This window comes from Vulpes vulpes, chromosome 2, assembly GCF_048418805.1.
Source record: "Vulpes vulpes isolate BD-2025 chromosome 2, VulVul3, whole genome shotgun sequence".
Taxonomy (NCBI): Eukaryota; Metazoa; Chordata; class Mammalia; order Carnivora; family Canidae; genus Vulpes; species Vulpes vulpes.
Window position 1 is genome coordinate 139442459 of NC_132781.1, and position 13354 is coordinate 139455812.

At 42.2% G+C, this 13354-nt stretch overlaps 1 protein-coding gene and 1 long non-coding RNA gene across 2 annotated transcripts in view; one reads left to right on the forward strand and one right to left on the reverse strand.

Moving 5' to 3' along the window:
- Positions 1-660: 660 nt before the first annotated feature.
- Positions 661-4645, reverse strand: LOC140597963 (uncharacterized). The gene is made up of 2 exons (XR_012000054.1): positions 4369-4645; positions 661-3506 (listed from the first exon to the last, which is right to left on the reverse strand). It is a non-coding gene; the product is annotated as an uncharacterized lncRNA (long non-coding RNA).
- Positions 4646-4853: 208 nt separating this feature from the next.
- Positions 4854-13354, forward strand: part of AMFR (autocrine motility factor receptor) — a 44729-nt gene continuing 36228 nt past the window's right edge. Inside the window, exon 1 of the mRNA XM_072750199.1 lies at positions 4854-5235. Coding sequence (XP_072606300.1) covers positions 4981-5235 — 255 coding nt within the window. The 5' untranslated portion in view covers positions 4854-4980. The remainder of the gene's footprint in view (positions 5236-13354) is intronic.

Here is a 13354-nt window from a genome sequence, read left to right on the forward strand (position 1 = left end):
AATACTTTGCAGTAAGTGCTTGAGTCAGTCATCTATATGTTGGGGCCCAGGTGAGAAAAACCTTTGATTTAAGGTGGCTGGGTTCCTAACTTTACAATGTTAAAAAGGTCTGGTTTTGAATGTAAAATTGACAACACACAGATTTTTTTTAAAGCTGTCTTTGAACTAGTCAGCTACAACTGTATCTTAATACTCTCATGTTTTAGATTTCCTGATGGAGAACTAGGGAATTTAAATCTGATGTATTCCTAGAACATTAGAAGAAGGTACAAGGGTTTGTTTAACAATTGTTTCAATGTATTTAAATTCTTAACTGCACTTCTTCAAGAACTAACAGTCTTAAATTGTGCATTCCAATTCTCTACGTATTAAATACTGAATAATTTTAATGTGAACTCTTGATGGACTGATATGTAGTTTTGAATGCCTCCTGTGTTCCAGATTTGTTTGTAAATGAGAGTCCTCTTTTGCATTGTATAAGAACAATATATGCCATGTTGTTTTCCCTGAGTAGTCCAAGTACTGCATATTCTACACAAATCTACTAAATGGTACTGGAAAATACTTGTTTGGGGGATAAAACTAAAAGTTTTATTCAGATGTTTTCATTTAGAATTGATACCCCTTTGAAGAAGTGAAATTTGTTTTTTTCCCCAAGTGATGAAGACTTGTGACTTTTTAATAAGTAGATAATATTTAAAATGGCATTATGATAATTTTATGATTTTATACTTTTAACAGCAGATCAATGAGATTTATTTTTTATCATTGTCTTATGTTAGCTTATATGGTTATTATTTTATTAACATGTTCCATTCAATTAGTATTTATTTGGATAAAACATAGCCAGATTAGCCAGTCTGTTTCCTTCCATGCTTAATTGAAGTGAGAAGTAGAGGTCCTCCAAATTCAACAGGCCAGCAAACAAGCAGCGTAAAATTTCCTCTCTTAAATTATGGGACTCTTAAGCTCTCAGGTTTTTAATGACTTTTTTTTTTTAAGATTTTAATTTATTTATTCATGAGAGACACAGAAAGAGAGAGACAGAGACATAAGCAGAGGGAGAAGCAGGCTCCATGCAGAGAGCCCGATGAGGGACTGGATCCCAGGACCTTGGGATCACGCCCTGAGCCAAAGGCAGGTGCTCAACTGCTGAGCTACCCAGGCGCCCCAATGACTTTGTTTTTTAAGTACTTTCTCTGTCACTTGAGGTGAAATGCTTGGAGTAGCTTTTCCATGTTGGAGTTTCTCAAACTTAATGTTTTCACTGGTTCATGGTGTTTGGGACAGTATGGGCCGATTACTAAGACTGCTTCAGGGGGTGTGTGGTTTGTATGTTGCTTCCCCAGAGAAGTCTTTGTGGTTTTTGACTGTACTACAAGTCCACTTCCATAGCAAAGGTTTGATTTCTTTATAATTATTCCACTTGTTTTGCATCCCTTATTATTTGGGTTAAACTGGACTCATTTCAGGTAGTTTGCCTTTGTTCAGATATGTGATGAGAAACATAATACTGTAATTTGACTTGAGCCATAAAATACATTTTAACATTAGCTCATATTTATCAAGCTTGCTTTTGTGAAAAAAACTGAATAAAACCTAAGTAAGTCTTAATGAAGCCAGTTTAGGTGTAATTTGTATTTTAATGATGAATTGTAACTGTAGGACTAGAGAAAAATTGGGAAAATGTATTATGTTCTCTGTTGAGGGAAAGATCAGCACATATAAAAACGTAAAGCTTTTGGTAACTGTGTTTACATCCTAGTGTACTAGCATCATTTATGGTTTGGCTTTGAGAATTTTTATGGCATTACACTTACAGAAAATGTATAAAAGAAACTGAAGTTTTGGTTATATTTTTATATTTGTAAAGTAAAAGTTTGATTAAAATGGTCACTTTTTTTAAATTTTATTTTATTGTCACTTCAATTAAAAAAATAAAACAGAATGATTCCTTGTGTGTGGCTACTACCCTTAGTGTGCCATTAGAAATCCTGCACAGTTCTTTTTCAGTGGTGTTGGCCCGGGGCCATTAGGTAAGAGACAACTTGACAGAATAGCGAAGGCCTGAAGAACCGAGGCATTGATGTTGCCCTCTCCTGCTGGCACTTCCCCGATGTGTGTTAGTAGGGGTCTTAGGCAGATCTAGTTTCCTGCATTGTGAAGGGGTCCCTGAATTTGCAACCTGAAGACTGGGATTTAGAAGCTGCCGCAGAATTTTGCTAACTGTATGTTGTGATATCATGGGGGGGTGGGGGGGGAGGGATTCGGTTTCCCCATCTATTAATCTCTGTGTTAGTTCCTTTAGGGTTTTTTTTTTTCCTCAAACTTGCCTGGAAGTCATGATGTTCTGTGATACCATGCTTGCTGCTTATGTAATACTGTGTAATGTCATTTCAGCATCTTAAATAGAAGCAGTGTACCCAAAAGACAACAGATGTGTCATAAAACCACAGCCTTGAGGTTTTATATCTGAGCAAAAGTCGAACAAAACCTGATAAAGTTATTGTTAAATTTCTCTGAGAATTTTACTAGTATATTTTATAGCAACTACCAAAAAGCTATGAAAAATTATTAAAGAAAAGCTTTTAAAAATTGAAATATGCCCATTAACTTTTTTCCCTACAACTTGAGTTGGTTAATGTTTTTCCCTTTGCTAGATTTAGTAGTGGAACACATTGGTCCAACTAATGAAACAACAGAGTTCTCTGTGGGAGTACATTTAAGGTTATTGGTTAGATAATGAAATTCAGTTTCCAGGATTTTGAGGATCTTCAAGAACAACAAACTACTCAGCCTTTCTCAAAGGATGGTGAAAATCAAATGAAGTCATAGAATATGAAAGGATGTCAGATATTTAAAAAGTATAGCAATAATGTATCTAGGTGTGACTCAATCTATAAAACTGGTTTGTCTGAAATGATAATTAAAAAAAAAAATCCTTTAAATCAAGCCAAATCAGAGGCACCATTCTATAGAGAAGGCAGAAAATTCAGTTTCTCAGTCATCATTAGAAGACTTTGGGGCCTGCTCAAAGTTTCTGAGGAATCCAGAAAGCATAAATGGTACTCTGAAACGAGGGTGGGAGTGCAGAGAGCTCTAGCTTCCATCGTGGACTCTACAGATTTTCTTGTCTAAGCTGGACCAGCCTTTTAAGGTCTGGTATGCTTACCTTCCTGCCACATTTGAGCCTTAAGACTCATGTGATTAAGATAGTCCCTTTACCAATGTCCAGGCTTCCTGGGCTCACTTAAATATTAATTCCTCTGTGTCATGCCTCCTCCTCTGGTCCTTTGATGGAGTAGAATACAATGCAAAAAAAACCAAACAGTAATTGCTTTTAGAAGGTGAGTTCTGACCATGCTAAAAAAAAAAAGAAAAAAAATTCAGAGGATTTCCTGAGTGGCTTAGTTAATAAGCATCCAACTCTTGATCTCAGCTCCAGGGTCTCCATCTCAGGGTCAGGAGATCAGACTCTGCGTTGGGCTCCATGCTGAGTGTGGAGCCTATTTAAAAAAAAAAAAAAAAAAAAGTGTAAGTAACCACATCCCGGTCTCCAAAGCCAAATTGTTTTGTTCCATCACAGGCCCTTGAATAGGATGTTTCTAAAAATTCCAAAGTGGATGGTAATAACTTCGAGAAATCTTTGTTTTCTAATTAATAGCCTTTTAGAATATTAGGGATGACAGAGACTTGAAAATGGCTTAGTCCTTTTCTTTTGAAAGTTTGTAAGATTGAACTCTGGAGCAGGCGCAGGCATAATTCAAGCTCACTTTTTTGGAGTAGCGTTTTTTTTTTTTTTTTTTTTTGTCAGAGCTTAATGAAAGTGCACAATAAAATGATCTTTACTAAATTCAGAGTTGTGGAGCTGTCAACACAATTTAAAAAAAAGAAAACATATTTAGCTTTTACCCTCCACCCCCCACCCCCGTCCACCCCAGCAACCATTAATTTGCTTTCTGGGTCTGTATATGTATTTGCCCATTCTGGATGTTTCGTATAAATGGAACCACAACGTGTGGCCTTTTGTATCCGGCTGCTTTCACTTAGCATGTTCAAGGTTTCTCCATGTTGTAGCATGTGTCACCTGAGTACTTTACTCGTTTTCGTGTCTGAATAATAGTCCGTTGTATGGATTGTATTTTGCCCATACATCACTTGAGAGCCATTACTTGTTTCCGCCCTCGGCTATCTATCATGAATCAGGCCGTTATCAACACTTGTGTACGACGTTTGCGTGGAGCTCTGTTTTCATTTCTCTTGGGTATGTCTAGTAGTGGAATCGTGAAGTCAAAGGGTTACTCGTGTGTTTAAGTTTTTGAGGAACTAACAATTTTCCCAAGAAGCTGCGCTATTTTGTATACCCACCTGGTGACTGACAGCACATTTTCATTTCCTGCTAAATCAAGGTCCGTTTTAGACGCTGCTCCAGGCCGTTAGTGAACAACGGAAACTTACGGTAACCTTCCTGGCTGTTGATTCACGATCCTCTTTCTGGGGGCCGAGCCTGTTCGTCCCCCCGCAGCATCTCCTGACCGCCAGGGAGCTGCTGGGCCCACAGGTGTGCACGCGCGGCGGGTGCGGCCTGGCGCCGGGTGGCGCTTCCGCTCGGCCGGCCGGGGCCCCGGGAGGGCGCTGACCCGGCGGGGCGGGGCGGGGCGGGGCGGGGCTGCCGGCGGCGCGACTGCTGGGGGCGGGGGCCGGGCCGGAGGCCGCGCCCCCGCGCCCGTCCCGCCCGCGCCCGGCTGGGGTGGGGGGGGCCCGCCCCGCGCCCGCCGAGGCTCTTCCGCGCCGGCAGGGGCAGCAGCGGGAGCGGCGCGGGGCGGAGCGGCGCGAGCGGCCAGGAGCGGCCCGGCCCGGCGCGGCGGCGGCGGCGGCGGCGGCGGCGACGCCAGAGCCCGAGGGCGCCGTTCGCGAGGCCGCCGCGGGGACCGGCCGCGGCTCGGGGAGGCCTGGGGCCTGGAGGCCGCCGCTGCCGCCATGCCGCTGCTCTTCCTGGAGCGCTTCCCCTGGCCCAGCCTCCGCACCTACACGGGCCTCAGCGGCCTGGCCCTGCTCGGCACCATCGTCAGCGCCTACCGCGCCCTCAGCCAGCCCGAGGCCGAGCCCGGGGAGCCGGAGCCGCCAACCGCCCCGCTGCAGGCGGAGCTGGCCGTGCCCGCGCGGCCCGGCGCCGGCGGCCCCCGCGCCCGCGACGTGGCCCAGTACCTGCTCTCCGACAGCCTGTTCGTGTGGGTGAGCGACGCTGCCCGGGCCGCCGCGGAGCGGGCCGGCGGGGCGGGGGCCGCCATGACGCCCATTATGCGCGGGGGGCGTGGCTGGGCCGGGGTCGCCGCCCCGGGGCCCGCGGCGCGCGGCCTGGGGGGCGGGGGGGCCCCCGGGACCCCGCGTCGGGCGGCCGCGGAGCCGCGGAGAGGCCCCCGGCTGGGCCCGCGGGGCGCGGAATCGGACGCCCCTGGGTGTGCTGGGACGCCCCAGGGCCCCGGCCGTCTCCCGTAACTTTTCTCTTTCTTTGCTCTTCTGCTTTTGTTTTTGTTTTTCCCGTTGCCGCCGAGCGTGGGATTGCCTGTCCGGGCCAGACACGCGTGCAGACCGTGCTGCCTTTCCCGTTGCCTTTCGCGGTGGCTTACGGCGGTTTCCCTGGATGTCTGAGGGCAGGCGAGCCTCGGGGCAGGAGCAGCCTCCTGCTTCGCGCCCAGGGCCCTCTCCCTTCCGTGGCCCACTTTACCACGGCGTCTGCAGTCTGTCTGCCAGCGCGAGATAAGCAGCACCTAAAGGCATAGATGCTGGCTGCGCCCCTTAGGACAGATCGTGTCAGGCTGGGCAGACCTACACGGTGTCAGCTCAAGAACTTTGCTTCCACCTTGGCCTTGAATGCCGCGTAGGTACACGTGCGCGCGCACACGCGGATCAGAAAAGTGGAGCCAGGATTCAAGTCTGTCACTTGGGTTTACTGCGGTGTCTTGGGGCTTGTCTTCTCCTACGGTTCTCATTTGGGGTTAAGAGTAGGCTGTAAATGACTAACATTAATATTCCAAGGAGCGAGGATGATATACAACTCATTTGTTATAATTAATCCCACTGTGCTTCATCAGGAAGCTGTGGGATTTATGAACTCGGTGGGCTGTGGATTAAGTCTCTTGGTCCTTCTGATGGAGAGATTAGTAGCAGGCAGTGAAGGGTGAAGTTTTATTCCTTCCAGGCTGTGCACTTGCCACTTGGTACTGTGTAAACAGTAGAGGAGAAGAAGAGAAAGAACTCCTCTCTTGTCTTCTCTCCAATCTATTTTTTCATTTGAGTTAGCAGGTAAACAACTTAAAGTGATGTGAAGAGTGTTTCTGCCAAATGTGAAGATTATGACGCCTTCTTTGATGTATAAGTACAAGATCTAAATAAGCCTTTGAGGCAGAACCACTATAGAATTGAACTACTATTGTTTAGTGAACTTACCGCCCCCCCCCCGTGTTTTTTGTTTTTACCAAACCCTTGTTCAAATTCCAAGGTTAACACTTTTCATAAAACACTACAAAAAGCCTGTTGATTTTCCTGCAAAAAAAAATACTTCTTTTTAGAAAATTTACATTTCCCTCCAGCTTTTTCTTTAGCGATCTTACCTAAAAACAGGTTTCACATTTCTTCCTGATCTGTTGATTGTTTTCATTTTTCAGGTGATCTTACTGTTTTTCTAACCTCTTTCCTGGTGGTTCTCACTTTCATGCCAAGCTGCCTTGGTTTCTCAGACCCTCCACGTGTGCTCTGTAAGCTTTCCTCATCGCCCATGGCATAGACTCTGCTTTAGTAGCTGAGCAGGAGTCACATCTCAAAAGCCTGTTTCCTTAGCCTGACGGCATGATTGAGTGAATATTTATGGTGGGGCCTTGGTCAAAATGGATCCCTTTGGCACCCTGCCCAAAGACATTCAGATTCAATTTTTAAAAAACCAAGCAAGACAAAACAAAAACGGATCTTTCCGCCAATTTGCAAATCATGATAGCTGTTATTTGGCATATTGGAATCTTTTAAAACTTACCTTTGTAGATCACAATTTAAATTAATGTAGGTCTGATAGCATCTCAGGAGGTTTTGATTAATTTAAACTCAAACCCTTTCAGAGCTACCATTTAGGGGTACTCTGGAGGGCATAGCTGTGAACCCTTTCCCCTGACCCTCAAAGAAATCCATATACACGTAAAGCAAAATTTGATAAGTGATGATAGATGTATAAAGAAAATAGCAGAGTCTGGAAGAAAGGGGAAGTGATGCCTAGGGGAAGAATGCATGAAAGATGGTATTTATACCCAGCCTTGGGAGGTGAGAAGGATCTCAGCAAGTAGCATGGTGTACTGCATGTGGAGAAGACAGCAGCATGTGAAGTTCAGACAGTGTATGAAAGGTGGTGCGGGGCCTATGCAGAGCGGCCCATATACTGGGCTCTTAAATTACAACTCCGTTGGGTGCTATGATTGAGTGAGGTTGGGAAGGTAAAAGTGAGATCCAGGAGTCCCAGGAGGTGAAGGAAGTGACCAACCCCTGTAACAGTGTATTTCTCAGAATGGCGACCTGGTACTAGAAAAATGTAGTTTCTCAGATTCTATCCAGGGTTCAATTCAAGGGGAGGGGCAGAGCCTTGGAATCTTCATTTTGATAAATGTCCCAAGTGATTTTTTTAGGCACACTGGTGGTTGAGAAATGGATTAGGGAGGATAGGATGTGGGGTGAGGGTCAGATTATGTAAATCTTGACTGCCCTGCTAAGGAGTATGGACATCATTTTGTGGGCCATAGGGTTTAAGTGGGAGGGGAGGAGAGCCTGTCATGGTGATACGTTTTTCTCAGGGGGCACCTTTGGCAGCAGTGGTGAGGAAGGTTTATGTAAATGGGAAGAGGCCAGGAGATGTGAATTAAGACCTCCCCAAAGGAGGTCTCTCCAAGTGGCCCCCTTGGTGTGGGTGTTGAGAATAGGTTGGAGCGGAGGCTCCAGGGTTCTCACACTAGCCAATCCCCACATTTGATGTGATCACTTGTTTCTTCATGTCTTTCTAGAACTTTCGTTCTAAAGTTTCATATGGGATTAGGTTTTGTTGCTCATTTCTAGTTTTATTTTACACTTTTCAGATGTTACTTGCGTTAAAGTACCACTTGATCCATTCCATAATAATTGTTTTGAATTGTACAGGTGTATTTGGCTTTTGCACGTCTTTATTCTTGTTATTTTCATTACTGTCTCCTTTCTGTTCCTCTCCCTCCCCTATTTTTTTTACAGACTTGCTTCTAAAATTTTTAAAGAGCAGGACATGGTAAAATGGAGAAATGGGAATACGAAATAAGTGTTAAAGTTCTGGGTTAGTTTATGCAAATCAAGTAATTTAAATAGAAGTCTCTAGGGGGGAAAAAATCACCAAAAATGAAAATGGAGAAAAGTGAACTGACCATTTAGAGCAGGGATGCGCAAACTAGTGGCCTATTTGGCCTGGCCTATTTTGTACAGTCTGTTAGCTAACGATGGTTTTTATATTTTTTAAGTTCTTTTTTTTAAGAGGAAGACTTTGTGACAGCGTATGGCCTACTGAGCCTAAAATATTTATTATCTGATAGCCCATTAGAGAAAAAGTGGCTGACTTCTGCTTTAAAGAGCTCATCTTCATATAATTACGAAACTTCAGAATTGAAAGTAATTTACTAGGTTTGAGTCTTTATAAGTTGAATATTCCAAAGAAGTAGAGAGAAAAATATTGGCTTTAGAAATGTTGGGGCGGCTAAAGAGAAAGACTACACTTCTAAATAATAGGATATGAGCCTAAATAAGCAACTTGAAAATATAGGAAATATCCTCAGGTGAGGGGGAAAGAGACCATTTGATTGCTTGCTAAGTGCATGCTGAGTGCTCTGTATACATAAACTCACTTATTTCCTTGATATTGTGAAAAGAGGAATCTGATCATCCATGTAATGGGGGGAGTATGCATCTTTGCATTTCATTTTTTTGTTTTTTAAGATTTATTTATTTGAGAGAGAGAGCAGGAATGTGAGAGAGTAGTGTGGGGGTGGGGGACGGAGGGAGAGGGAGAGTGAGTCTTAAGCTGACTCTGCACTGAGCCTGGAGCTGGACTCAGGGCTCAGTCTCACGACCCTGAGATCATGACCCAAGCCAAAACCAAGAGTCTGAGGCTCACCACCAAGGGTGCCCCTTTATTGAATTTTATGCTTGTCAGAGCCTGCAGAGAGATAACATATTCCAGTTGTTCTTACAGGGAAGAGACAGACAAATGGTGTGGAGATGGGGGTTAGTGCTGGTGTTAAATAGGAGACTAAGAAATACCATATTGATCCAGTCCTTGGGACAGTTCCTGATAGTAGAACCACATTTCATCACAAGCTCATAAATAATACCCCATTGTGGCCAGCATTTTACAGGATCAAAAATACCTCCAGGGTTACATAGTGATAAATGTGGCTAAGCTGTTTAAGAGAGTTATCACTCTTTCCTCTTTTCCTCTCAGGCTAAACTGTTTTATAATTTAGTTTCTGTTGTTTTCAAGTAGCACAGTAGAACCATTCTGGGAGGGAAATTTTCTTACAGGGCCTTAAAGGGAATTACTTCAAGCCTGATTAAGTAGAGGTTCCTTGGGTCACTATTATCTGATGTTTTCTGTTCTAGGCTACTCAGGCATAAACAAAACCTGTTTCTATTTTGTGAAGGCTAAATCCAAAAGAAAGATGTTCGGTGAGGTCTTAAAAAATACTATTTAATTTTTTACACGGCATTAGATATGAGAAACTCTTCTGAAGTATTTTAATACAATAGAAACACCATATAACAGGATCACTGAGGCCACCCAGTTTGGGTTTTGCTAGTTATCAGTCTCCTATCATGATAGGAAAAATAAATGTGGAACTTTAGAACTGGTCAGAAAGTTCAGTGGACTCTAAACTTTAGAAAAATTAATTAAAAGAAGTAACACATGATCATGGTACACAAGTTAAAAATGACACAAGTGACGTATAGTGAAGAGTAAATCTGCTTCCCTTTCCCAGAAGTGGCCATTACCATCTGCTTGTTAAGTAATGCTGGTGTTGAATAGGAGACTAAGAAACATCCAGGTTGATCAAGTCCTTGACACTGTCCACATCTACGATGATACATATGCGTCTGTGTGTACAGATGCATACCCTTTCTCTTTTGCATACAGGGTAGCATGGTAATGGCATTTCTACACCTTGCCTTTTTTTCAGTGAACAAATGATCTGGAAGGTTCCAGACAATGCTAGTAAGTAGCAAAGCTGTTGAGTTAATTTTCCCGGCTTCATGGTATTCCACTGAGTGGCTGTTTCGCAGTTTATTGAACTTGTCTCTCTGGGGGAACATTTACTTTTTCTCCATTTTTCTGCCATTAGTGAACAGTGCTTCAGTGAACCCCTTATCTTTACATTTAAGTTTGGATTCTACCTGCAAGGAAAAACTAGCAGTTGCATAGAACAGATAAAACGAAGTTAGTACTTTTAGTGTGGTCTGTGTGGATAAAGTGGTGGTTCAGACCAGGCTTGCTGGAGATGAGCCTCATTTTGATTATTGAAGATTTCCTGGTTTTGTGGATTTACACGTCTAGGCTAAAGTGTGCTTTCTATAAGAATATTACTGGTGACCCTGTGGGATCTGATTTGGGATTTGCTTTAACATATTTATTTATTTAATTTTTTAGAATGAAATATTTTACTTCAGTTAGAAAATAACACTTATCCCCAGTAGAAAGAAATATTCATTTATTTATCTTTCTCTCCTATTCAGAGGCCCAGAAACACAATTTTATACAGTGTGAAATAACACTTATCCCCAGTAGAAAGAAATATTCATTTATTTATCTTTCTCTCCTATTCAGAGGCCCAGAAACACAATTTTATACAGTGTGAAATTTAGCAAATGCTCACACATAGGTAAAAAAAAAAATTTTGTACAAGTTTTTTTTTTTTAATTGAAGTATATAGTTGGTGGGATATGCTTTTAAGTGAGGAATGCTACAATTATGTTTCTTTCCATATTTGCAATTTTTCAAGGCTTTGTCAGTTTTAAGGTTAAGAATTTATCATATATTAAACCATTTTTCTATAAATAGACATAGAAAAAATAGTTATTAATCCTGAAAGTGTTTTTAAAAACACTTTGTTCATCATCTTAAAATAATTTTTAGTTGCTTCCAATTCTGTGTTGTTCTAGCTTTCATATAAAGTTCAGAAAAGGTTAGCTCTTTTTTACATAAATTCCCTTTCTAATATCAGTATATTTTCTCAAGCTTTTTTTCCTTCTTATCTTTGCTAATTTTTAAATCTTCCATTGAAATTAAAATAAGAAATGATTATGAGTGATGGGATTCTGACAGACTTTCTCTTAAAAAAATACTGATTTTTTTTAAACTGCATTTTTGAACCTTAAGAAATGTAACTGAGAAATGATAAATAATACTTTACTTTTTGTTTTGTAACCCAAGATGCACAAGAATGTGCTTTTGGGTAGGTCAATGATTAAGCCACCCCAAATTTACTTTCTTCTCCTGCATTGATTATGCTACCAGCAACCTGCTTGGTGTGTTGTTAGATGCTTATCAAGTTCTGTGTCCTGTAGATACTAAAAGCTCTTTGAATGCAGGGTCCAGAGCTCCTTCATTTCTCTTAATCTCTCACAAGCCTTGAACAAGTTGGTGCTAAATGTCTGGACTTTATTTCCCTATTTCCATTGCCTACATGCAAAACCGGCAAGAATTCTTTTTAAAAATTGTGTTGTGATTTTAAAAATTGTGTTCAGGGGCACCTGGCTGGCTCAGTCGATAGATCATGTGACTCTTGATCCTCAGGGTTGTGAGGTCCAGGCCCCGTTGGTGGTAGAGTTTACTTTAAAACAAAAAAAATTCTGCTCAGCTAGGAGAGGTGGCCCTGAAGGGTTGTGGTTGTGATTTTGTCTGATGAAATTTTCCTGACTGAAGTTCCCATTGGCTGGTTCAGAACATAGTGAAAATGAACCTTTTTCACATCTATTTCATCTCCTTAAAAATTAATATTCTAAGCTATTTGTTGGACTGTTTCAAATAGGGCTGTTCTACAGGGAGTCACAAGTTAGGGATATAGGATGTTTTGGGTAACTTATTTGTTTTTTTTTTCCTGATTATTTGCAGGATTTAATTACCAGAACAGTTTCAGATGAACTTTTTTTTTTTTTAATTCTTTAAAAATGTATCACATTTCCTTATCCCATTAGGCAGAATAGGACTAAACCTAATTTAATCTTGTAATGAATCAGGGCTGCCAAAGCAGATGGGATGAGATACTAAGGGGGATCTGACATCTTTTTTTTTTTTTTCCTTCCACAATATCATTTGCTTCTTTTAAGAGCAGAGGGAAGAATGACCCAGGAAGAAGAATGTGGCAACCTTCTTGTAAAGTTAGTGAATCAAAGCTTGAGACAGTCTACGTTGAGTTGGGGTTCATTTCCATTTGCTCTCAATAAAAGTCATGTTTACTGTCTTTATCAAGGTCTTTTCTGGCTTTTGGGGTCATGGAGAGTTTTATTTTTTTAAAGATTTTATTTATTTATTCATGAGAGATGCAGAGAGAGAGGCAGAGACACAGAGGGTTCAGAAGCAGGCTCCATGTAGGGAGCCCGATGTGGGACTCGATCCCCAGACCCGGGATCATGACTTGAGCCGAAGGCAAATGCTCAACCGCTGAGCTACCCTCATGTCCCTCAAGCAGAGTTTTAAAAATCATTTGAGCATCAGTGATAAGATGTGCCCCACTAGCATCTTGGTCAAGGGCAGCCCCCTCTTTCATTTTGTGAGTGTTAGATTTGCTGTTTAGGTGTCGGGGTATCCATATCTTAATAATCTAAGGAAAGAGATTTCCCACCTCCTGTTGAAGAAGGCCTTGGTTTTACATTGGTGGCTCCTGGTTGCATTCCAGTTCTCAGATACCCCTTCTTCCTTCTTCCTGGTTTCTCAATTCCATTTACCTCTGATGCCCCAGAATCTTTACATGAAGGCCAACACTGAGCATGGAGGACATTTATCTTTTGACTGGCAGATTGTCCCATTGTAGTGCTCGCGCGCGCATGTTTGTGTGTGTGTTTGTATGTAATGTATTGGGCGTGCTTAGTGTTTTATGGTCTTAGGGCTTTTTTGTGACCATCAACCTCACCTGCTATTTGTTTGGCAGGGCAGAGTAGGATATTTGGGTGCTGGATTTTACTTCATGATAACTTCAACTTCTAGAAAAGTTTTATTCAAGGCTATTAAAATCTTAATGTAGGAATGATGTCCCTAGGAGATATCTGTGACTTGCAAGGTGCATACAGTTCTGTACATTCAGTA